This window comes from Salvia miltiorrhiza, chromosome 6 (assembly GCF_028751815.1).
Source record: "Salvia miltiorrhiza cultivar Shanhuang (shh) chromosome 6, IMPLAD_Smil_shh, whole genome shotgun sequence".
In the NCBI taxonomy this organism is placed as follows: domain Eukaryota; kingdom Viridiplantae; phylum Streptophyta; class Magnoliopsida; order Lamiales; family Lamiaceae; genus Salvia; species Salvia miltiorrhiza.
Genome location: NC_080392.1, coordinates 29053461 through 29077435, shown reverse-complemented (window position 1 = coordinate 29077435; position 23975 = coordinate 29053461). Strand labels below are relative to the sequence as shown.

The 23975-nt window shown below is 35.6% G+C and overlaps 1 protein-coding gene and 1 long non-coding RNA gene across 4 annotated transcripts; one reads left to right on the top strand and one right to left on the bottom strand.

The window, feature by feature from the left end:
• The first annotated feature begins 4025 nt into the window (after positions 1-4025).
• On the top strand, positions 4026-6672 carry LOC130989018 (uncharacterized). Its single transcript, XR_009090403.1, has 3 exons — positions 4026-4164; positions 6243-6351; positions 6435-6672. It is a non-coding gene; the product is annotated as an uncharacterized LOC130989018 (long non-coding RNA).
• Positions 6673-14609: 7937 nt separating this feature from the next.
• LOC130989017 (uridylate kinase PUMPKIN, chloroplastic) lies at positions 14610-19997 on the bottom strand. Of its 3 annotated transcripts, XM_057913013.1 has the most exons (8): positions 19747-19912; positions 19474-19652; positions 18014-18167; positions 17889-17942; positions 17418-17509; positions 16506-16732; positions 15511-15687; positions 14610-14949 (listed from the first exon to the last, which is right to left on the bottom strand). In XM_057913013.1, exons 2-8 carry the CDS (start codon positions 19647-19649, stop codon positions 14840-14842), a joined length of 990 nt encoding a protein of 329 aa, XP_057768996.1. In that variant the 5' UTR covers positions 19650-19652; positions 19747-19912; the 3' UTR covers positions 14610-14839. The 3 variants fall into 3 exon arrangements, with proteins under 3 accessions (XP_057768996.1, XP_057768997.1, XP_057768998.1); XM_057913014.1 differs by having other exon boundaries at positions 19474-19997; XM_057913015.1 differs by lacking the exons at positions 19474-19652; positions 19747-19912 and adding an exon at positions 19232-19425.
• Between the last annotated feature and the right edge of the window lie 3978 nt (positions 19998-23975).

Genomic DNA, 23975 nt, shown 5'->3' with positions numbered 1-23975 from the left:
CCAAAGGAGACGTTGCCACTTACCGACTCATCGAGCTCCACAAACATGTTTCTCTTCCCGCACATGTGGTTGCTTGCACCGGTGTCGAGGTACCACGTGTCATCTTGTTTTCCAGCTTCTCCTTTATATGCCAGAAGCACACTACCAATATCTTGATTTGTACTTTCGGCGTAATTGGCCTTCTCTTCAATCCTTACTTTTTCACTTCTGCACTCGGAAGCATAGTGCCCAAATTTATGGCAATTATAACACTTTATTGAAGACTTATCGTACCTCGACTGCGGGTTGCTCCTCCCCCGACCACTTGTAAACTCATTTCTTTCACCACTGTTGACGAAGCCTCCTCGTCCTCGTCCACGTCCACGTCCACGGCCTCGGCCTCTGCCTCGATCTTGCCCTTGGCCACGTCCTCTCCCGGACTTTCCATAGCCATTGCTCGGACCTTCTTCTTTCTCTTTCGGGCTTACGTGCAACTTTAAAAGTTGCTCTGAAATTTCTTGCTTCTTCTTTTGCTTTTCCTCATATGCTTGCAGCGACCCCAACAAGAGATCGATCGTCATCTCCTCCAAATTTTTAGTTTCTTCAATCGTCACCACAATGTGCTCAAACTTTGGGGTTAGTGAGCGCAATATTTTCTCCATAATTCTTACATCCTCCAATTTTTCACCATTTCTTTTCATTTGATTAGACACCGCCAAGACTCTTGAAAAATAATCCGAAATTGATTCGGACTCTTTCATATGCAAAGACTCAAACTCTCCTCTTAAAGTTTGAAGTCGTACCTTTTTTACTTGCTCCGCTCCTTTGCACGCGTTCTGGAGCTTCTCCCATGCTTCTTTGGCGGTGCTCGCGTTTGAGATTTTCTCGAAATCGTCGTCCCCTAGCGCCTGATAAATGAGACAGAGAGCCTTCTTGTCTCTCTTTCTCGCGTCTCGCAATCTATCCTTTTGTTGTTGGGATAGTGCGGCCTCGTCCTGCGGCTCCTCGTAGCCGTTCTCCACGATCTCCCAAACATCGTGGGCTCCCAATAGCGCCTTCATCTTGATGCTCCAATTGTCGAAGTTGCTCTTGTTGAGCATGGGGACTTGAAACGATTGTAGGTTGGCCATTCCACAGGTAGGATTTTATGGCTCTGATACCACTTTGTTGGAATATAAGTATATAAATGGAGAATTTTATTTAATTGATGTGAGAAATTATTTGGAGGATGATACTTATAATGAAGAAGCTACTATACAAGAATTAATGTGTAGGTGTGCGTGTGGACGTGAAAATGAAAAAGGGAACACCTTGATTTTTTAAGCTTTTAACTTGCTGTTTTCTCCATACCACAATACAAAAGCTACACACATATATATAGCCTCCATAGGTCGGTTAAGTCACCAACTTAATTAGGGGCTAGAATAATCTACATAATTAGGTGCTAGAATAGTCTAGGACTACACTTTTCTAGATTATTCTTAATCTAATTAATTCCTATTTTGCACATGCACTAATATTTTTATTTTTCTAGTTTGTTCTTTTTAATTCTAGATACTTCTTATACAAATTAATATTTTCTAAAATCAAGTTTATATTTCAACAACTTGCGCTATATATAAGTCGACGCGATATTAATCGTCATGCTGTATAGTTCTCGTTTTTTTTTCAGAAAGTGTATGTTCATTACTTGGAAATAAATCAATTTCAAAATTTAGTATCAATCTTGTGATTAAAATAAAATTGAAGGTTTATTTATAAATTATAGTTTTTCTTTTCTTTTCTTTTCATTGTCTTCACATTTTTTTTATTTTATTAATTTTCTAAACATTTAAATTTGACTAATTATTAAATATTTAATACGTATATCAAATTACACATCACAACAAGAGCTTTAATTTAATATATTTTTTTATATAAATTTTGAATGTAAAATTTACGTTTATGTTTGGATATTATCACTCCATTTTTGGTGTGATAATATTATCCCTCTTTGAAATGAAAATGAAGAATGAGAATGGGTGAAATAATATGTTGTACCCTTCAAAAAATAAAAAATAAAAATAAAAAATGAGGGAAAAGAAAATAGATCACATCCTAAAAGTGTGGAAAGATATATGTGTTCTTATTTATTGTAGTGAAAATTGATTGTCCAAAAAAAAAAATATGTCAAATCAAATGAGACAACTCAAAAATAAATATGTCAACTTGATCGAAATAAGTCAAGTGGGACGAGGGGAATATACCATGAATGAAACTAATCAATTGAGAGTATAAATAATAATCTGAAGTCAAATAAAACAATAATAATACTTGAAATTGATATTAATAATTATTTCCTCCGTCCCCATAAATTGTATTCAATTTGTCATTTTCGTCTGTCCTCATGAAATGTATCCAGCCTATTTTTAGCAAATTTATCACTCACAATAAAGTGTGACCTTTACTCAACTCACAACACATTAAACTACTTTTAAAACTCGTGTCATTTAAAAATGAATATTTTTTACAAAGATGGAGGGAGTAATTAGTATTTATATAATTAAAAATGTATTCTAACCCGACAATTGGATTAGTATATTTTAATATGCATATCAAATTAAAGATCACAATAAAAGAATTAATATGATATATTTTTTGGAAATATTTGATTTAAAATGGAAAAATTAAATGTGTTTAAATATTAAAGTTTTATAAATTTCTCTCTCCTCACTCATCTTTTTTGAATTAGTATATTTTTAATTCTTTTTAATTAGTATTTTATTATTAGTTTTTTTTTAACTTATTTTTTGTTTTTGTTTTTCATAATATCAAATTTTATAATTGTGATTTTTTTTCAATATTCAATTCAAATACATTCAATTAAAATTAATTTATATAAATATAAAATTTAAAAATATTTTTTAAATGCTAGTACTATTAAAAGGTCAACATTCAACTTGAAATCGATTTCAAATTAATTTGGAAGTAAACTAGTGGCAATTTTGTAAATAAAATATAATGGAACGATTATCTGTATGATGGCAATTTTGCGATTAGCATAAAATTATAGGATTATTTGTATACTCTTTTAACCTTTTTTTTTTCTCTTTCCAATAATTTCATTATTTATATTCATGAAAATATATTGCAGTAATTTTTTCATTTTAGAAAATTAATTTTATAAAACATTAAGATTTTTATTTTATTAATTTATATCTTTTTTTCTTTTTGTAATACAACTATGAATGTTGTATAAAATTAAATATTTAAGTTTTATACCATTTTGCTGTCATATTTATACTCCTTTTGCTAATTTAGTTACATATACTTGTTATCGTGCATCCCACAAAGGGCAACTCTAGTTAATTTAAAGTTTCAATATCTCATGTTCTAAATTAATTCTCATTTCTATATGTATTCTAATACGATAAGTGAAAAAAACAACAAGATAAATCCAACTCACTAATTTGATGTTGCAACCTTAATTTTAAATTCAAATAAAGAACACTTAGGAAAAATGAATAATAATAATAATAATAATAATAATAATAATAATAATAATAATAATAATAATAATAATAATAATAATAATAATAATAATAATAATAATAATAATAATAATAATAATAAAATTCATCTTTACTGAAATTTAGAAGAAAAAAAATTCTTAATTAGCATCAGCCAAATTGTACGCACAGAGTATGGTCATGGGTTTGGTTAAGAATAGATGTATTTTTTTTTTCATATTGAAAACCTTTTGAACAATAAATGATAATTTTATTTTATTTTTTTGCAAAATTACGTATTAATTTTTTATAATTGAAAAGGTATTAAATTTTTATAATTGAAGTTAAGAATATGTATTTAATTGAGAGGCGCTTTCAGAGAAAGAAGCATGTCAAATAAGTAATTTAAAATCTAATCAAAAAAATTGGCGGTCTCCCATCCCGCTAAATTTTATTCTCTCAAGATTTGTTTCCTAATTTTTAGTAGAAGATGACCAATACATAAACCTAATTAATTACTATAATATATATTAGTATTAGTATTAATTTATTATTGGCTAGCTAGTTCAACCCTAATCGCAGCCCAAATCAGGTAAAACTAAAACCTAGTACTTAAGAATATCGTACCTTCTCCACCTCCTGCGCACTCATTCTTCTCTCATTCCAGCCATATTTTCCTCTACTCGTCATCTGCAAGGTTGGTATCTTTTTTCATATATTGTGTAAAATATATTTTCTCTCTACTGTTCAATGGAGATAGAGTGAAATTTTTTTGTCAAACACAAACAAAAATTCTATGTCAACATCCAAACTCACTTGAGTATTCAACTCTTTCAAAATCGGATGATTTTGTTATTGTTATTTCATGTTAAATATATTTCAATTTCTCTTGATTTCTTTTTCAATTTTTGGTGGGCATGTGTTATGCGCAACTCTCTATATTAAATCTTTCTTAATTATGGGTTTTTTTATGAATTAATTTGTCGTAATTTTGCAATTGTGTAGTGTTTAATCTCTTATATATTTTTTTTGATATCTCTTGAGCGGTGCTTTAAATTGATCATGCTTTCTCCATTTGCTGCGAGTTTTTCTCTTCGTTGAATCAAAACCCAAGAGTAATGCTTATTTTAATTTATATGATTTTATGTGAAGTAATTGTTTTCTGCACGCAAGCATCCTTAATCCACTCTTAAACTTAAGGGCCACCTCTTTTATTTACAAAAATGTACAAAATAAACACTTTAATTTCAACTGAGAGATCAAGCTAACAATTAATCAAGTTAGATGCTATTATAATTTTTTTTTTTTTTTTTTTTGTGCAAATCAACTTAGGTGCTCAACCTCAATTGAATCAATTACTAACCTAAGTCAAGAAATCCGGCTAATTATATTAATTACTATTATTTAGCCTAACTTTGACATTTACTAGCTAAAAATAATTCGCACGTGCAGTTTCCTTATCTTAAAGAATCATAAATAACGAATATAGAGTTACAGTAATCTGTGGATAAATATGGATTGATTAAGTTGGAGAATTGAATGATGGATGGAAAACTTGTTGATACCCATACTGAAGAAAAATTGTAAGTACTCTTATTTTGGTTTTGGTTTTAGATGAATTTTTTTTAGCTTTCATTGTATTTAATTCGTGAAATTTAAATTATGAAATCATGCGTCTTTATGGATTTAACGTTTACTTTAATGTCATGACTCCTGGGTTTTAAAAAGCCCGAGGCGCACAAGGCGCAAACATGCCTCGGAGCCTAGGCGCAGGGTTTTAAGCGCAAGCGCGAGCTTTTCGTAGGCGAGGCGCAGTAAAGCCTAAAAAATTCTAATATATTTACCTACATTATATTTTATACCAAAAACACAACTTAAAACCACAAATAGTACTTAAACACACATATACTTAATCCAAAACACACAAATACTTAAGTTTTAAAATACGCAAGTCTAAAAGTACGATCAAATATCAAACAAGTAATCAAAAATCATCATCCTCAAGTCCATCATCCTCAAATGCGTCATCCCCATCATCTTTGAGAGTAAAACTGAAATTAAAAAATAAAATTTATTCAATTATAAATTTATAACATCAATCAAAACTGAAATTATAAAAAACAACTTCAAAAACTGACCTACAATATTGAATATGAAAGTTGAAACTCAAAAACTTCAAAAACTGAACTACAATATTGAATTTGAAAGTTGAAACTCAAAAACAACTTCAAAAACTCACCTGGAGGCTGGCGGCGGCGGCGGCGACGGCTGGGGCTGGCGGCGGCGGCGGCGGCGCCGGCTGGCTGGCAGCGCCGGTAGGTGAGCAAAGAGGGGGAAGACACAGAGGAGAGAAGAGAGGAGAAAGGAGGCTGCTGCTGCGTTTTTTTTAATTTTAAACAAAAGTGTAACTTTATAACCCTAACCCTAATTCTACGTAAGGCGCGCGCCTTAGTGAAAGTGCGCCTAGGCGCGCCTTTAGCGCTTTTGTGCGCCTCTGCTGCGCCTCTTGTAGGCTGCAGCGCCTGCCCTTAAAAAGCCCACCCCCCCTGCGCCTCGCTCAAGGCGAAAGCCTGGGCGCGCCCAGGCGCGCTTTTTCAAACCCAGCATGACTCATGAGTTTATGTGGGTTTATTTCATAGACAATATAGGCTTTGTAATAAGGTTCTTTTCTTGCTGTAAAAATAGTGAATTATGATTGTGATATATTGCTAATATCTAATGGTATGCATTAGTATATGATTTTAATTTTTTTCTTTTTTATGGCTTGTTTGAAAGAGTTGAAGGAAAAGTTGCCCGAGGAATTGATGGATGATACTGTTGCTAATGATGCAATTTTTGAAAAAGTTATTTTGAGAACACCAATGAAGTCAATGGAAGTTTTGAGGTAAATTATTAATTTATTTTTAGTATGTCAAAGTGTAATTTTTTTTTAAACTTAGTTATATTTTTTTAAATCAATTTTATTAGATGATGGACCAACAAGAGGAAGGAAAAAAATACAAGAAGGACCAGCAAGAGGAAGTCAAAATGTTCGTGATTGTCACATTGTCACCATGGAATTTTCATTCTTGCATAGGAACATAGCTTTAGACATTTTTGTTTTTAATCCATATTCTTGAATAATTTGCTAGTATGGTGAATTATGTTTTGATATTCTCTCTTTTCATATTTAGAAATTAATAGTTATTATGAGTTGAACTTTTTATATCTAGTTGAATTATTATTTTGGTACATATTGTAATTTTCTAATTATATAATTTGTTAAATATTCAATATATTCATTACAAGAAGAAAAATGTGACAATAACCATAAACTATGTCATATTTGTTATTGCACCACAAATTTATAATGTGTGGTAAACATGTTACTTCATATTAATTATATTGTCACAAATTATGACACTTTATTTCAAGTAATGTCGTATAATGTGATGTAAACTAGCATGCGTCAATACGACTAATAACACAAATTTGTAAATTTTATACAACAATTAATTTAGTGATGCAAAAAGTGTTGTATATATTACGACACCGATTTGAAAAGTGTCGTAAATGTATTATGTCACATTAATTATAATGTCACAAACTAATGTCGCAAATTAAGATGTGTCATTTCAACTTATGTTGTGTAATGTGATGCAAACTAACATGCGTCAATACGACTAATGACACGAAGTTTGTCGCAAATTTATGCAACAATTAATTTTGTGATGCACAAAGTGTTGTATATATTATGACATAAATTTTAAAAGTGTCATAAATATATTACGTCACATCAATTATAGTGTCACAAATCAGTGTCGCAAAATAAAATGCGTCATTTGAACTAATGTTGTGTAATGTGACGCAAACTAACATGCGTCAACATGACTAATGACACGAAGTTTGTCGCAAATCTTATGCAACAATTAATTTAGTGATGCACAAAGTGTTGTATATATTACGACATAAATTTTAAAAGTGTCATAAATATATTACGTCACATTAATTATAGTGTCACAAACTAGTGTCGCAAATTATGATGCATCATTTCAACTAGTGTCATGTTATGTGACGCAAACTAACATGCATCAGTATGACTAGTGACACATAATATGTCGCAAATTTTATATGACAATTAATTTAGTGATGCACAAAGTGTCGTATATGTTGCGACACAAAAGAAAAAAAGTGTCATAAAATTTACATCATTACTTTTTGCGACACAATTCAACGCGATGCAAAAAATGTCACAAATTAGCTTTTGCGACATAAAAATCGAAGTTTACGACACATTTTACATGTCGCAAAAGGTCGTCTTTCTTGTAGTGAGTTCTTGCTGCAGAAGTTTGATGACTGATTCTTTGTTCATCGCAATACTCACGAATGACAGTATCGAGGAACTCAGTCCCACGATTTGATCTGATGCTGATGATGTTGACTTCTTTTTCCTCGCTCAGTCTTCTCAGCAGCTTTGGCAGTTCCTCCAGTGTCTCTTTCTTTTTGAAGAGAAAGATAACCCAAGTATATCGTGAATAATCATCCACAACAACTAAGGTGTACTTCCTACCGTTGTAGCTTCTTGGTGAGATTGGGCCAAACAGATCCATGTGAAGTAGATGAAGAATTCTTCCAGAGGAGTGTCCTGACTTTGACTTGAATGACATTCGCGTCTGCTTTCCTCTTTGACATGCTTCACATTCTTGCTTCTTCTGGAACACAATAGAAGGCAGACCTTCTACCAGTTGATGTTTAGCAAGCTTGTTGATCGTCTTGAAGTTGAGATGGTGAGTCTCCTGTGCCACAGCCAGTTGAGCTCCGAGTTGCTTTTGCTGATGAGGCATGTTTCTGGTGGGATGTCTTCCCATGAAACGACGTAGAGACTTCCTTGTCTAAAACCTTTCAGAACCACCTTATTTTGATTGTTTCTAACAGTGAATTCATCCTTTTTGATCTTCACTGTGAAACCGCTGTCATAAAATTGACTCACAGACAACAGATTATGTTTAAGACCAGAAACAAAGCTAACATTACTGATACTGGCGTTACCCATGTTGAGCACACCATAGCCTTTTGTTTCTCCGATTAAGTTGTCTCCGAATGCAACTTTGGATCCAGCTTTCTCAACATACTGAGATAGATATTCTTTGTAGCCCGTCATGTGCTTCGAGCAGCCACTATCCAAATACCATGTTCTGATTGAAGCCTTAACTTCTTCCTTCTTTTTGTGTTTCCTGATTTTGACCTACAAGGAAGAGTTACTTCAGGTACCCAATCAAGATTTGGGTCATTCGATATTAGCTCGAGTTCCCTTTGGAACCCATATCCGCTTTAGAATTGGTCTGGCTGATCTCTTGCGCTTTGCTGATCGTCTGACTGAAGTTGTTGGCGCTTCAGTGGCACACTAGCATTCTTCTGTTGAGATTTTCTTTTGAAGGCCTCACTCTTGTAGGAGTTCTGTCTGATGAGTGGTTGAGGTCTTCTTTGCTCGGTGAAGTATCTTCCTTGAGATACTCGAGTCTTTCCAGACTGATGGAGACTTGACTGATGTCGTGGAACATGAGTCGTATGATGTCCAGTTGCTTGTCGTCGTGGATGTCGCTTGGCTCGTCTGGACTCATCATTGTTTTGTCTCCATGGATGTTGTTCCTTCTGAAACTGAACTGATTTCACTTTCTGACTGAGGAAGATTCTTCTTGATTCCTGATGTTCCTTCCCCGATCTTTGACTGAAATCTGCTTTCCAGTCTTCTCAGTAGGGTGATCTGGTTGGGGGCCTCCTTTGCTCGTCTGTAGCTTGATGGAGGTGGAACATTTGATCTTGCCATCAGTTTTCGTTTGCAAACTTCATCCATATCATGATCCCTTGATTCTTCCGATGTTGTGATTTCAGAAGTATCGTCCTTTGAAATGATCATGATATTCTTTCCTTTGTCAGCTGCAACTTTTCCTCCAATGCTTTCAACAAGGCCTTTTGATGGAAAGTTGTTCATCATGGGTGACTTCATCATGCAGTCCTTGACTGTTTCTTCCAGCTTGTGATTGAGCCTTTTGATCTCATGAGATGCTCTATCACATTCCGAGTTGGAGATTCTGAGCTTTTCTTCCAGTCGACTGTTCTCCATGATTAGCTGATCAAGACAAGTTTCATCCGGAAAGTAGATGATTGTCTGATTCCTAGCTCGTTCATCATTGATCTCCTTTTCAATTTTCTGATTCTGCTTGAGGAGATCTTCGAACATTTTCCTCAACTGACAGTGATCAGTGATGAGCTGATAAAGCTGGTCAGTTTCATCGGATGAGCTTTCTCCTAATTCTGAGAGGTCTCCTGAAAGCATCAGGAAGTTATCAGTATAAGGAGTTTTAGAATGAGAGATTACCTCTGAGCCATTCATTCCATTGTCGTAGCTGTTGTCAGCCACGCTTTCAGATCCATTGGCCATCAGGGCTTGACTCTCATCGTCTGAGCTGGTGCTGTCGAACTCGGATGATTCTGATGTGTCTTTGGAAGAATCAGCATCGCCAGCAACCATCGCTTTCTTCCTTGAGAAGCTGCGATCTTTCTTAGCTTTCAGCTCTTTGCGCTCAGATTGAGTCAGTTCAGGGCATTCATTTCGAAAGTGCCCTTTCTTTCTGAATCCAAAGCATTCCATGTCTTTGATGTCGTAAGCGGCTGACTTCCTTTCTCCTCTTAGATCAGTGGAATGTCTGGAGTTGCTTTCTCTTTCCTTTCCTTTGAAGTGCTGCTTGTGGAACCTTCTGTACTTCTGGAACTTGGACTCCATTTTGTTGAATCTTTCAGTCAACAGAGCATATTGACTGAAGAAGTCCTCAGGGTTGAGTTCCGCTGGTTCCTTGATTTGCTTCTTGCCTTCTCTTGCTGAAGCTTTCAGTGCTGCTCCTCTTGAGGTTGATGGACCATCTTCATCTGATCCTCCAGCCTTCTTGATTCCAAGATTTCTCTGAAGGTCGAACTCATTTGCCATGAGATCAGAGAAAAGCTTGTTTGTCGGGAGCTGACTGAATCCTGGCTTATGTTGATGAGCGACTGAGTAGATCTGCCATTCTCCTCGTGGCAGTGCTCGAAGAATCTTCAGGTTGATTTCTCGTTGAGTGTATTTGTCTTTAAAAATGGATTGAACTTCATTCAAGATTTGATTGAATCTAAGTTCCATTTCTTTGACAGATTCATTCTTAAGCATGAGGAAGGAGTCGAACTTCTGGCAAGCTATGGATAGCTTATTCTCCTTGATTTCCTCGGAACCAACGCACATTCTTTCAAGAATGTCCCATATCTCCTTTGCAGTTCCGCACTTGATGATCTTCATGACATGCTTGTCAGGAACAGTGCCGGAGATAATGCTTTTGGCGAGGTTGTCTAGCTCATCTTGCTTCCTTTCTTCGGTGGTGAAGTCTGCCTTTTGCTTTGGCTGGACCTCATCGTAAGGATCCTGATGTGGATCAACAGGGATCCGTTTGACAGTTTCGGTGATGATGATTGGTCCTTTGGTGATGACTTCCCACATTCGGCAATGTTGGGCGGTGAGGAAGCTTTCAAGCCGAAACTTCCATATGTCGTATTTTTCAATATTAAACATAGGTAGAGAAGATAATCTGCTGTGGTTAGTCTCCATCAAAAAAGAGAGAACCGATGACAACAGATAGAACAAACAGCAAGCACAAAATGAAAGACAAAAAATTTTCGACACCTTTGAGAAAAATGATCTAGTTCAATTAGAACCTAATCAGATACAGAGTGTTCTTGCGAACAACCTGCTCTGATACCAATTGTTAGGTCCCTGGGGTCTCGAATAGGTGTATGGGGGGGAATACACCTATGGGCTATTTTTCTTTTTCCTCAATCAGAGGGATCTCAAGATAGAGATCTAAACGAAACTTTACACGTAAACAAAGAAACCTGTTGACTGAAAACAGTTTTGACCAAACAGGGTTGACGACTGATACTGAAAGCTCTTCAGTAAGGAGTTATCAGTTAAGTTACTGGAACTTAACTGATGCACTTATGGGCTTCAGTCGAGTTTGCTAAAACAGAGATGATAACACTCTTCCTGACTATCAAAAGATAGATCAGTCAGACTGATATCATACGCAGCGGAAATTAAACTTAGTTTCGCAATAGCCTTGGTTGAGCACGTTGTTGGTCTTAGGTTTCTCTTTGCCGTTAATCAGTATTCAGTTTATCAATTGAAACAACACAAGTAGGAATGTAAAACTGAAAGCTGTAATCAACACAGAGACTTTTACGTGGTTCGAAAAAACCCTTTCCTACATCCACGGTCGGTTGATCAGACCAACAATCCACTCCGCAAGTGCTTAACAGGTGCACTGCAAACCAAACCGTGTGCTTGCCGGGTGCACACAATCGTACCACTGAAGAAAACCCTTCTTCAGTACCCACACTTCACTCGTGTCGAATTTCTCTTGCTTAGCACAACCCGCGCTAAGACTCTCAGAGTCAGAAAACCCTTCTGAACTCCGAATCACTCAAAACACTCAAATCTTTCTTTTGGAAATGAGGTTTGATCGAGTGCCAACTATACTGCAAAGAACAAGTTCTTTGTAGCAAGTTTGACTTTGGCTTCTGGGTAAACAGAGGTTTGCCTAAGGTCTAAGAGAATGTATGTAATCAGCAGTGACTGATTTTGGCTTTGGAATTCTCTTCTTCGATTCAAGCTTTGGGGAGGTTAAGCTTTAGGCTGAGTAGAGATTTTGGCAGAGCTTCAGCTTATGTCGTTGAATCGGTGAAGGTTGAAGTGATCCTCGAGCGCTATTTGTAGGAGAACTCTTGAATAGATCCGTTGGCGTAGAACGTCCTCAAGATTTCTTCCGTTGGAGAGCAATTCGAATTTGGGTTGAGGCTTCAATCTTCGAGGTTCCTTGTCTGGTGGAAACGACTCTCTTGAGGGACAGGAGATGTGACGGCTCTGATAAAGTAACCACCAGATAGGAATTACCTCTACAGAGATAAGATCCTGAGATCTCTACATTTAATGCGGCTGTACTCTTGTGAGTACGTGGCTTCCTTTGAACGTTGGAAGATCAGTCCGAGGAAGAATGTTCAACTGATACTTGACTTTAGTATCAGTCTGTGGCACGCATTAAGTAATCAGTTCCAAACTGATTCTTCAACTGATACTTCAGTTGGTATCTTCAGTCTTCAGTCTTCAGTCATTCGTCCTTCAGTCTTCAGTCTTCAGAACCGCATACTAAACTAGAAACGAACTCTAACACTTGAGTTCAAAATTGTTCTAGTCTATTACAATTAAGACCTATGAATTTTGGTATCATCAAAACAAGGATTAGGATATTCCACAAGGTTCCCAACAGAATCGTTATATTGTTGCTCAATTAACTTATATAATTGAAAATGCTTAACTTTTAGGTAAAATAAAATGTAAATTACATATAATTAATTTAAGAAAATTTAAATTGTATATATTTTATAAGCATTATATATCATAAAATTTTAATAATTAGATGTATCCTTGCCGAATCTCACCCTATAATTTTTAAAAACACGTATCCCCGTATTCGTATCGTATCGCCCCCGCATCCGCACCTCCATATCTATGCAACATAGACTCCACCTTATTTGAACATACCTACTATTTTGGAAAAAGAAATTATGTTCTTAGCTCTCCAATTATTTACTCATTTGATAATAAAACGAGTTTTGTTAAAATGATTGAGTTTGCTATCATTGGAATATGAGACTCATTTTCATTATAATGTTAAAATTATTATAGTAAATCCAGAATAATAAATTTTGTAATACTGCATTTATCAATGACTTTCATCAACTCAATTTTTTAATAAAAAAATTATTTCTCTCTCTTCCACATATACAATCTATAAATTCTACTCCCTCCCTCCCTCAAACATCTTCATCTCTTTCCGTTTTGGTCCGTCCCCAAAACATCTTCCTAATTTATTTTTGGAAATAATTCTACTCACTATTACTCTTACAATCTTCACTTTTTGTGGGACTCCTTCTTCACTCATCTAATGCACAACTAACTTTTATTAAAACTCGTGCCACTTTCCCTTGCGAAGATGTTTGATGAGCGAAGGGAGTATAATTTTTATACTTTATCAATAACTCAGTCCAACCTAATTTTTTTTTCCTTTTCTATGATTTATTATCATGTTTTTTAATTATAAAATGCAATGTGTCAATTTTTAATTTGATTGCAAAAGTTTGTTTGAAGGTTGATCTCCACAACCGGTCATCATGATAACAATATTTTATCCTCTTTTTATTTGTTGAAAACATTTGTCTTTATTCTCACAAATGGTTTGCTAGGTGGTGAATAAACATGATCTAAATGAGTAATAAAATTAAAAGATTGTGCGTAATACTTTTACTAAAAAATGGATAAAAAATTAGGTGACGATTGAAATGACAAAATAGATAAAAGAATTGAGGAGTGGAGGGAGGATCAAAATATTTGTCAGGAATTTGTTACCTTGAAACTATTTTTTCACATAATTAGGGATGACAATCTATCCGCGGATAACAGATATTCGCCAAAACCCGAACCTATTAGAGCAAATTTGAGGGGCATTTGATATCCACGGATAGTTTCGTGGTTGGAATTCACTATCCATTTAGTTCGTGGGCATGAATTTGGATACTTACTACCCATACCCGCGAAACCCGATTACCCGCGAAAAATACCTGTGAATTACCCGTCATATATTTATGAAATACCCACAAAATATATTTAAAATATGGACATTAGATTTACATATTAGATTTGGGCCACCACATTTTAGATTTAAAATATATTTGAACTATGTTATTTGTGTTGATTTTTTTTTTTTTGTATTAAATTTGTTATAAATTTATATTTAAATTCTATTTCGCGGATATCCGACGGATAGCGGGTGACGGATACCCACCGGATAGCGGGTTCGCGGATACCCGACGGGTAACAGGTATTCACGGGTGACGGATTTAGATACCATTTGATAACCATGGATAGTTTCGTAGTTAAAAATCACTATCCATTTAGTTTGTGAATATGAATATGAATAGTCACTATCCGTATGCGTCACACCCGATTGCCATCCCTACACATAATAGATTATTAGAGCCAACCTTAGGTTGGGCTGGATTGAAACAAAAAGAAAAACGAGAGCGAGAGAGCAATAACTAAATTATATTACGAAGATTCAGACCAAAATCTTGAATGTCATGTTATTTACAGTGGCAATATTAAATTGGAATAACCATCCATGAAAAAGATAGGACCCTCAAGTTCCGACCTCCTCAAGTTCAATTCAACAGGAGAAAGGCCAGTACGTATATTTGTGTTCTAAAGTTTAAGCTAAAGCAAATACCATCAAAACGACGAAAGCTGACAATTTTCTTCAAGACGTTGTCACTGATGATCTCTCAGCTCCTCCGATCAGCGTGCCAACATTCTCACCTCTTATGGCTCTTGATATGTTACCCGGTTTATTGAGATTAAACACAACAACTGCAGCATACAATATAGCATAGTTAGTGTCGAGTGCAATGCATTTGACTCGAGCACAAGAGGTGCTGATATAGCCATATTATTTTGGCTTGACATATTATCTAGTGAGCTGTGGCGAAACCTTTCAAGAAGGATGGGAGGCGACGAGTTATTCTTAAATTATAGCCTGAACCTTGAGCCCACGGTGACTTTTTAGCCCAAACTTAAAAATATTACAAACATAGACTGTACTTATCTCCGTTATTCACTTAATAACCTGAGTCACAATTTTCAAGCAACGAAAGAGAGTTTTTGTTGGTTTTTCCAGCATTTAAAAAAGCATTTCAGGTTGTTTGTAGGCTATCATTGATTTTGATGCTTTTTTCTTGAAAGGCACATCAACTTAAGTTGGATGAAAATTTTGACTTGGACTATTAAGCGAACAACGGAGATAAATACAAACTATATTTGTAACAATTTTAAGTTCGTGTTAACAAGTCATGGAGTCAAAGTTCGGGTTGTAATTTAAGAATAACATAGGGGAGATTAACCGGGTCCAACTCTTATGGATTGGAGGCTTACCTGGAATGTTGTTCTCTTGACACAAAGTAATTGCAGTCATATCCATGACAGACAGTTCCTTTGAAGTTACATCTTGGTAAGTTAGAGTTTCAAGAAGACGGGCATTCGGATTGAACCTAGGGTCATCATCGTAAACTCCATCAACATTTGTAGCTTTAAGCACCACCTCAGCATTAACTAAATACAAAAGATACTTCAAACATTAGTATCTTTCTTTTCTTTTTCTTCCCCTTCCAAATAATATGGCAATGGCTAAAATCATAAAGTCTCTTAAAAGTACCACAAAAATCAAATTTTCAAAATCATATGTACAAGCTTGTGGCTAGACAGGAGTATACTAGTTGGAATCCATATGGAGTGCATAAACTCGAGGCTTGCCATATTTGGTTGTTGCAAGGAGGGAGGAGGCAAACAAGGACCCAAAATATCCCAATTGAATTGCAATTTCTCTGATTAAAGTTTAGACAGAACTACACCAGAATTCTTAGCATGCTATAATTTTTCTAAAGCTGTCCTTCCTACAAAGTCGAGTTCTAACATTATTAGTTTTATTCAGCTTCTTTTGATTTTTTACTTTTACGATAACAAGCACACCGAGGATTTCATAAAGAAATTATAAATTGTAATCCACATAATGTTAGACCATGGCACTTCTGCTTTTTTTGTTTTGTTTTCTTTTTTTTAATTTAGTAAGTTATTTATTCTTAGTACTTCTTGTCAGGTAGTTTGGGCTAAAGGTCTGTACGTTTGCATGGGCTTTTAGGGTTAGGGTTTCCTTTAATCCTATATAATAGCAGTATCACAGTTGGAGTAGGGGATATGGATCATAGTATTGTTTTAGGGACAGTTATAGCTGTAGGCCTCGTTGAGGAGTTTCTATCAGTTTCTATCGTTTATAATATTTTCCGTTCAGTTCTCATTCGCTCCACCTGTACTCTATCACATAACGTGAGAGTTAAAGCATTTAAGAATCAAGGTCCAAGAACAAGACTCACTCTCTGCACTGCGAAGGGCTGCAGCAGTATCCGTTGTGAAGAAGGGATTCCCAGTTCCGGCTGCAAAAATTACAACTCTTCCTTTCTCTAAATGCCTGACAGCTCGTCTTCGTATGTATGGCTCAGCAACTTCTGACATGCGAAAAGCTGTCTGGACTCTTGTTGGGATGCCGATGCTCTCCATTGTAGCTTGCAAGAAAATTGCATTCATGACCGTTGCTAACATCCTTAACAGGGAAACATAAAAATCTTTAGTCTCCAAAACAATTTAGTGATAAATTATAGATCCCGAAAAATGATATTAAAACATGATACATTTGATATAAGATCTTCGCTCAAGTTTTTGTGATAAAAATTGATAAAAAATTTGACTATACCAGAAGTAAACGCCAAAACTTTACCATAGGAAAATTGTAAAAGCTAAATATGCCAAATTTATGAAAGATTCTACAGCTACCTTTTTCCTAAATGTAATTTGATATTGACACCACTAGCATCGGGCTTAAGGCTAGGTAAAAGAAATGTATTCAAATATGTTGAAGAGCAAAATGCAAAACCAAACATATCTGATGTTATGTTGAAAACAGAAGTTAATGAAGAGTCCAGTAATAAAATTAGAAGGTTGTAACTTGTAACCTGTAAATAATTACCTAAAATAAATAGGTAACGCTTGAAAAATATTTGCGAGGTTATGTTGAAAAGATATGGAAAATGGCTCAGTATGTTTTGGCCATGTTATCTTGCTATGGTTACAATTCATTTAAAACAGTTTTGGTGGAAAAACAAGATGAGGTTTTAAGAATAAAGAAACCTCAAATTTGTGAAGCATATGAAGTGATGTGGTATGCAAATCTTTGTGAAACATCAGAAATCAGGCATAAAGCATATATAAATTCAAGAAATAAAAGTTACCCGATGTAATCAGCAGAAGAGCGATCAAGGCCACTGCTCCCTGTCCAAGACGCCCCACGAAAGATATTTCCACCGCCAACAACAATTGCAACCTGAAAGTTTTATGAGTATTAATCAATTATCTTCACAAACCAGTTCTTGATCTACAGATATATATCCCAAAAAGGCAGATAATGAAACAGGTCATCAAACAGCAGTTCCCACTTTTTAAAACTAAACAAAATGGGAATTCGATTGAAATATTATATAACTGCCAAATCATTCTCCATGGTAAATATGAAGTACCCGCAATCATAACTATGATGCGTACAATATACATATTAAACAAGGTTTAAGATCCTCTGTCTTGAGTGGAAAAAGGAAATGTAAATGGCAGATGACGAAAGACAATATAGAAAATCAATGCCCAGGTTAAATAATGAAATAAACTGTTTATAAACCTAAGCCTACAAAAGGTTGTTCTAAACCTACCTCAATACCAAGCCGAGTAACAGATGCAACCTCCCTTGCAATCGACATTGTTATCTGAAAAGGCACAGTGCTATAAGCATTAAGGGGTTGCAAATTCTCAAACATGTTAGGCAAAACAATCCAACCTTTGGGTCGATATTTTGTGTTCGATCACCAGCAAGTGCCTCCCCGCTTACTTTCAGCAACACCCGACGCCATCTATATGTGGTTTTCTGTTTGCTACTACCATTCATTGCCACACTATAAGGAGGCATAGGCATAGATGAAATCTGTGGTTGCCTACAGAAAGAAAAGGACACAAAAAAAGCAACATTACAAGAACGGTTAACAGATATACCCATCTTCCTAAAGGCAACTAGAAGAAAGAAAGCCAATATCTGGAATCCTATTACAACAAGATGCAAGACCTTAACATAGTAATAGCATATACGTACCCGACATGCCAAATCTATATGATGTATCAATTATCAACAAGAAGTACAGCATCCAAGAGAATTGCCACACTAATCAGGCAGTGGGAAAATTAAAGCAAAATCAAAGTCTCATGCTCTTTTTTTCTTTACAAACAAAACCAGGTAATGGTGTTTGAGGACTGGTTTCGAACATGACACATTTAGAGAGTAAAAAACTATGTCTTGTGTGCGTGTGTTGGTCTAGTGGTAGAGTGGTTAATGCTTGCGTCCAAAGGTTTCGGGGTTCGAGTCCACCATCATGCGACCTTTAAATTTAATTGTTCATTGATAAAAAAAATAGACTTTACCTAGTTTATAACTTAGAATGCATGCTAAAAATCTAAAAAGCTAAAAACAACTTCAGATAGGCCCAAAACAATGTCAATTGGTATATGAGGTGCTTAGCATGTCGAGTTAGCTGAGAAAGGTACTTGTGAAGCAAGCCATCCTAGAACCATATTCTAGCTGGTAGCTAGCCTTCTATTGGTATAAGTAAGATATGCACAACTCACACAATACCTAAAGTATTAAGTAATTAAGAAAATTTGATTTATGATTAGTGAAGTTCCAGGAAAACCTTGAAAATGGAAACATGATACCCTTATCTAAAAAGTATTACCAAAGAACCGAGATATCCATTGTAGTAACTTAACCACCATATGTACCAACAAGATTTCATTTTATCCTGTCAAAACATTTTGGATTCCTGGCGTCACTATTTAGATAGGGAATTCTGTATCCAATGGCAAGACAGTTCACTGCTGCAAGAAATCAAGCATCATCTACAACAAACTAATTTTCATGCGATTAAATGAAAATTATAGCAAATGCAGAAGTTCACACTGTGCCAGTATATCAAGAATTAAGCAATTGCCACCAACGAGGATCTACCATATTCACGAAAACATTCGTATGTTTCGTCCAGAACACCAAACTCTCTCAACTTTCAGCATGTCCAATTCTCAAATTAGAACTGCTTCATTCTACTATAAAGGGGCAGATCAAAGCAAAACCAACATACACTAGAAAAACTCATCAGACAAGAAACACATTAAACTATGCATAAACATTCCAACAATCCTCAAAAACCAATAAACAAAGACAAAAAGATAGCAAAACAGGGGATATGAGACCTCAAATTCAGGGAATCCTCTTCAGCAGCACAACAACTAATAACCAGACGCTGATAACTGTAAGAGTTGGCCGCATTGTTTTGAGAAGCGAAGTTAGGCCTCAAGAAACAGAAAGAGGGCGAAGTGATGGCATTGAAAGAGCTAATTGGGCGGCTGAAAGTGGTCGGAATCACCATTCTCTACAGCCAAAACGACACAATTTAAGCGCAATTATCGAACATATAGTCAGAAGTCGAATTCAAATACCGCTCTCATGAATTTTGATTCAATTACAGTTTGTTTGAATGAGTATTCATTTTGAGACGAAGAGGGTTTAGGTGTTGGTCTTTTCCTTGAGATTTTTGTGTTGGATAATGTTGTTTGGGAAATACTACAAATACTTCCCCAAAAATATCTTTGCTCAAAGAGTAGGTCTATATTAAAAATTTTGATAACTAAAACCCAAATCTGTTATATGGTGCAATGGCAATTAGCCAATTATTGTGGTTCCTTCACTTCCCCAAGAGGTAGTGGGTTCCGACTTCCGATACCTACTTCTTTCCTCTTCTTCTTTTTTACATTTATTTATTTCTTAGTTATTTCAGAGTAAATATTGTTAGGATGAAAAGTAATTAACTTTAGGGTTAATTGCCGGAAAAACCATATACTTTTTCAAAATTTGGCTTTTTCCCATGACAAAAAAAACCTGAACAGAAATACATAAATTGAACAACTTATTGCATATTTCCCCTGCGTCCGTTTTCCGGCGATCTCCGATGGAGGTCCGATCCAACGTGGCTGCCACCTAACCATAATTTTCCACCTCACCCTAACACCTAATGTTCCACCTCACCTCAACCCAAAACCCTCACAGCAGCCCTACGCATCGAAAATTCTCCATCTTCTTGCCACGGCCTCGGCGAATTTGAGGATGTGCTTGGTGATCCCGCAGGTGAGGCCGCGGAAGATGGTCTCCGGAATGGTGGGGTGGGCCGGGAAGACGGAATCCAAGAGATTCCGCTCGGCCGGAAACTGGTCCTTGGCGAAGGTGGTGAATTCGGATGAGATCGGAGGTGATGTCGGCGTCGTCGGCGGTGTATTCCTCCAGCAGCACCTTCAATTCCCCCTCCAAATACGACATGGCGCGCTGCACCACGCTGCCGGCGCGGTTGATCGTGTAGGCGTACTTGTAATCGGATGCCAAATTGGCCAGCGAATTCGACAACGACGTCACGCGATCCACGGCGTCCAGGAACCACGCCGCGTCTTCCTCTCAGGCGCCTCCATTTCACGTGGCTCTCCATCGAATCGTAGCCGTCCATTTTCTCCTCCACGAGCATCAGGAATTTCTCCATGACGATGGGCGCGGCGTCGCCGCCCGACTCCAGCGACGAGATGTAGCGGTCAAAAAATCATGAAACGACGTCGTTTAATTGCCGGCGATGACACGCTGGAATTCCGATTGCCACCTCGGATTCAATTTCGCCGGAAAACGGACGCGGGGGAAATATGCAATAAGTTGTTCAATTTATGGATTTCTGTTCAGGTTTTTTTTGTCATGGGAAAAAACCAAATTTTGAAAAAGTATATGGTTTTTCCGGCAATTAACCCTTAACTTTATGATGTATTATTTTTAAAATATTATTTTTTTATATCAATAATTTTCGTGTAAAAAGTAATAATTTTAAAATATTATATTTCTTCATATGAATAGTTACTTTTCTTTTACTTTTTTCCAGTAAATATTGTTAGGATGAAAGTAATTATCTTTATGAAAAAATGTATTATTTTTAAAACATTACCTTTTTTAATATAAATAATTTTCGTGTAAAAAGTAATAATTTTGAAATATTACATTTCTTCATATGAATAATTACTTTTCTTTTACTTTTTTCCTCTCTTTTTTTCCTTGCGTTTCTTTTTCCATTTTTTCTTTCTTTTCCTTTTTTCCTCTTTTTTCTTGTGTTTTCTTTTCCTTTTTTACTCTTTTTTTCCCCTTTATTTCCTCTTCTTCTTTTTTACATTTATTTATTTCTGAGTTATTTCAAAGTAAATATTGTTAGGATGAAAAGTAATTATATTTATAAAGAAATATATTTTTTTAAAACGTTACCTTTCTTTATATCAACAATTTTCGTTTAAAAAGTAATAATTTTGAAATATTACATTTCTTCATATGAATAATTACTTTTTATTAAGACGATAGTTACTTTTAATAAGTATAAAATATATATTTGTTAGCATAAAAGTATACTTTTATTAATATACGTATTTATATTCATTCAATATAAAGTATTATATTTTCTAAACACTAAACCCTAAACCCTAAACACTACACCCTGAACACTAATAGGAATATTTACTTTTAATAAGCATAAGATATACATTTGTTTGCACAAATGTATACTTTTCTTTACATCAATAACTACTTTTACTTACAAAAACATTTATTTGAACAAACAACTAAAAGTATAAATAAAAGTAACAATTATCGTGAACAAATGTAATAATTTAGAAATATTACATTACATCATATCAATAGTTACTTAATTATCCTTACGTCAACTATTACTTCACCAAATATACAAAATTACAAGTTATAACGAATAAAAATAACATTACTTTTATACATATCAATAATTACTTTTTCTTACAATAATAACTATTTGATCAAATAACTAAAAGTATAAATTCTCATAAATAAAAGTAACTGTTAGGTCCGGAGGGTCTCGAATAGGTGTATGGGGGGGAATACACCTATGGGCTATTTTTCTCCTCTAAAACAGAGGGATCTCAAGATAGAGATCAAAACGAAACTTTACAAGCAAACTAAGACACCTGTTAACAGAAAGGAGTTTTGACCAAACATGGTTGACGACTGATACTGAAAAACTCTTCAGTAAGGAGTTATTAGTTAAGTTACTGGAAACTTAACTGATGCACGTAAAGGCTTCAGTCGAGTTTGCTAAAACAGAGATGATATCACTCTTCCTGACTATCAGAGGATAGATCAGTCAGACTAATATCATACGCAGCGGAAATAACTTTGTTTCGTAATAGCCTCGGTTGAGCATATTGTTAGTCTTAGGTTTCTCTTTGCAGTTAATCAGAATTCAGTTTATCAAATGAAAGAACACAAGTAAGAATGTAAAACTGAAAGCTGTAAATAACACAGAGACTTTTACGTGGTTCGGAAAACACTTCCTACATCCACGGTCGGTTGATTAGACCAACAATCCACTCCGCAAGTGCTTAACAGGTGCACTGCAAACCGAATCGTGTTCTTGCCGGGTGCACACAACCGTACCACTGAAGATTCCACTCTTCAGTACCAACACTTCACTCGCGTTGGATTTCTCACTCCTAGCACAACCCGCGCTAGGATCTCACGGAGTCAGAGTACCTTCCTGAACTCCTTTACCACTCAAACACTCGATTCTATCTCTCGAAAGGAGGTTTGAAAACTTGCCAACTATACTTCAAAGAACAAGTTCTTTGGAGCAAGTTTGACTTAGGCTTCTGGGTAAACAGAGGTTTGCCTAAGGTCTAAGAGAATGTGTGTAATCAGCAGTGGCTGATTTTTGGCTTTGGAATTCTCTTCTTCGATTCAAGCTTTGGGGAAGTTAAGCTTTTGGCTGAGAAACTATTTTGGCAGAGTTTCAGCTTATGTCGTTGAATCGGTGAAGATTGAAGTGATCCTCGAGCGCTATTTATAGGAGAGGTCTTGAATAGATCCGTTGACGGAGAACGTCTTCAAGATTTCTTCTGTTGGAGAGCTTTTCGAATTTAGGCTGAGGCTTCAATCTTCGAGGTTCCTTGTTTGGTGGGAACGGCTATGTTGAAGAGCAGGAGATGTGACATCTCTGATAAAGTAGCCACCAAATAGGAATGACCTCTGCAGAGAGGGATGATCCTGAGATTTCTGCATTTAATGCGGCTGTACTTTTGGAGTACGTGGCTTCCTTTGAACGTTGGAAGTTCAGTCCGAGGAAGAATGTTTAACTGATACTTGACTTTAGTATCAGTCCGCTGAGTCCACGCGGCACGCATTAAGTAATCAGTTCCGAACTGATTCTTCAACTGATACTTCAGTTGGTATCTTCAGTCTTCAGTCCTTCGTCCTTCAGTCTTCAGTCTTCAGAACCGCAAGCTAAACTAGAAACGAACTCTAACACTTGAGTTCAAACAGTTCTAGTCTGTTACAATTAAGACCTATGAATTTTGGTATAATCAAAACAAGGCTTAGGATATTCCACAAGGTTCCCAACAATTTCCCCCCTTTTGATGATGCCAAAACCATACAGCAGTTTTAGACAAACAAAAAGACTGAACTCAGAGCACAAATTCTAAAACAGGGTGAATACTATTCCCCCTTAACAATAGAACCTAAAAACTTGTACTTAGAGTCAAGAACGCAACGGTTCTAACCCAGAACAAGGAGAAGATAGTAAAGCATTCATCAGAGTCTGGACAAAGAGTCATTGTCTTCAGGTTGAGATCAAAAGAAGTTCTTTTCATTAAAA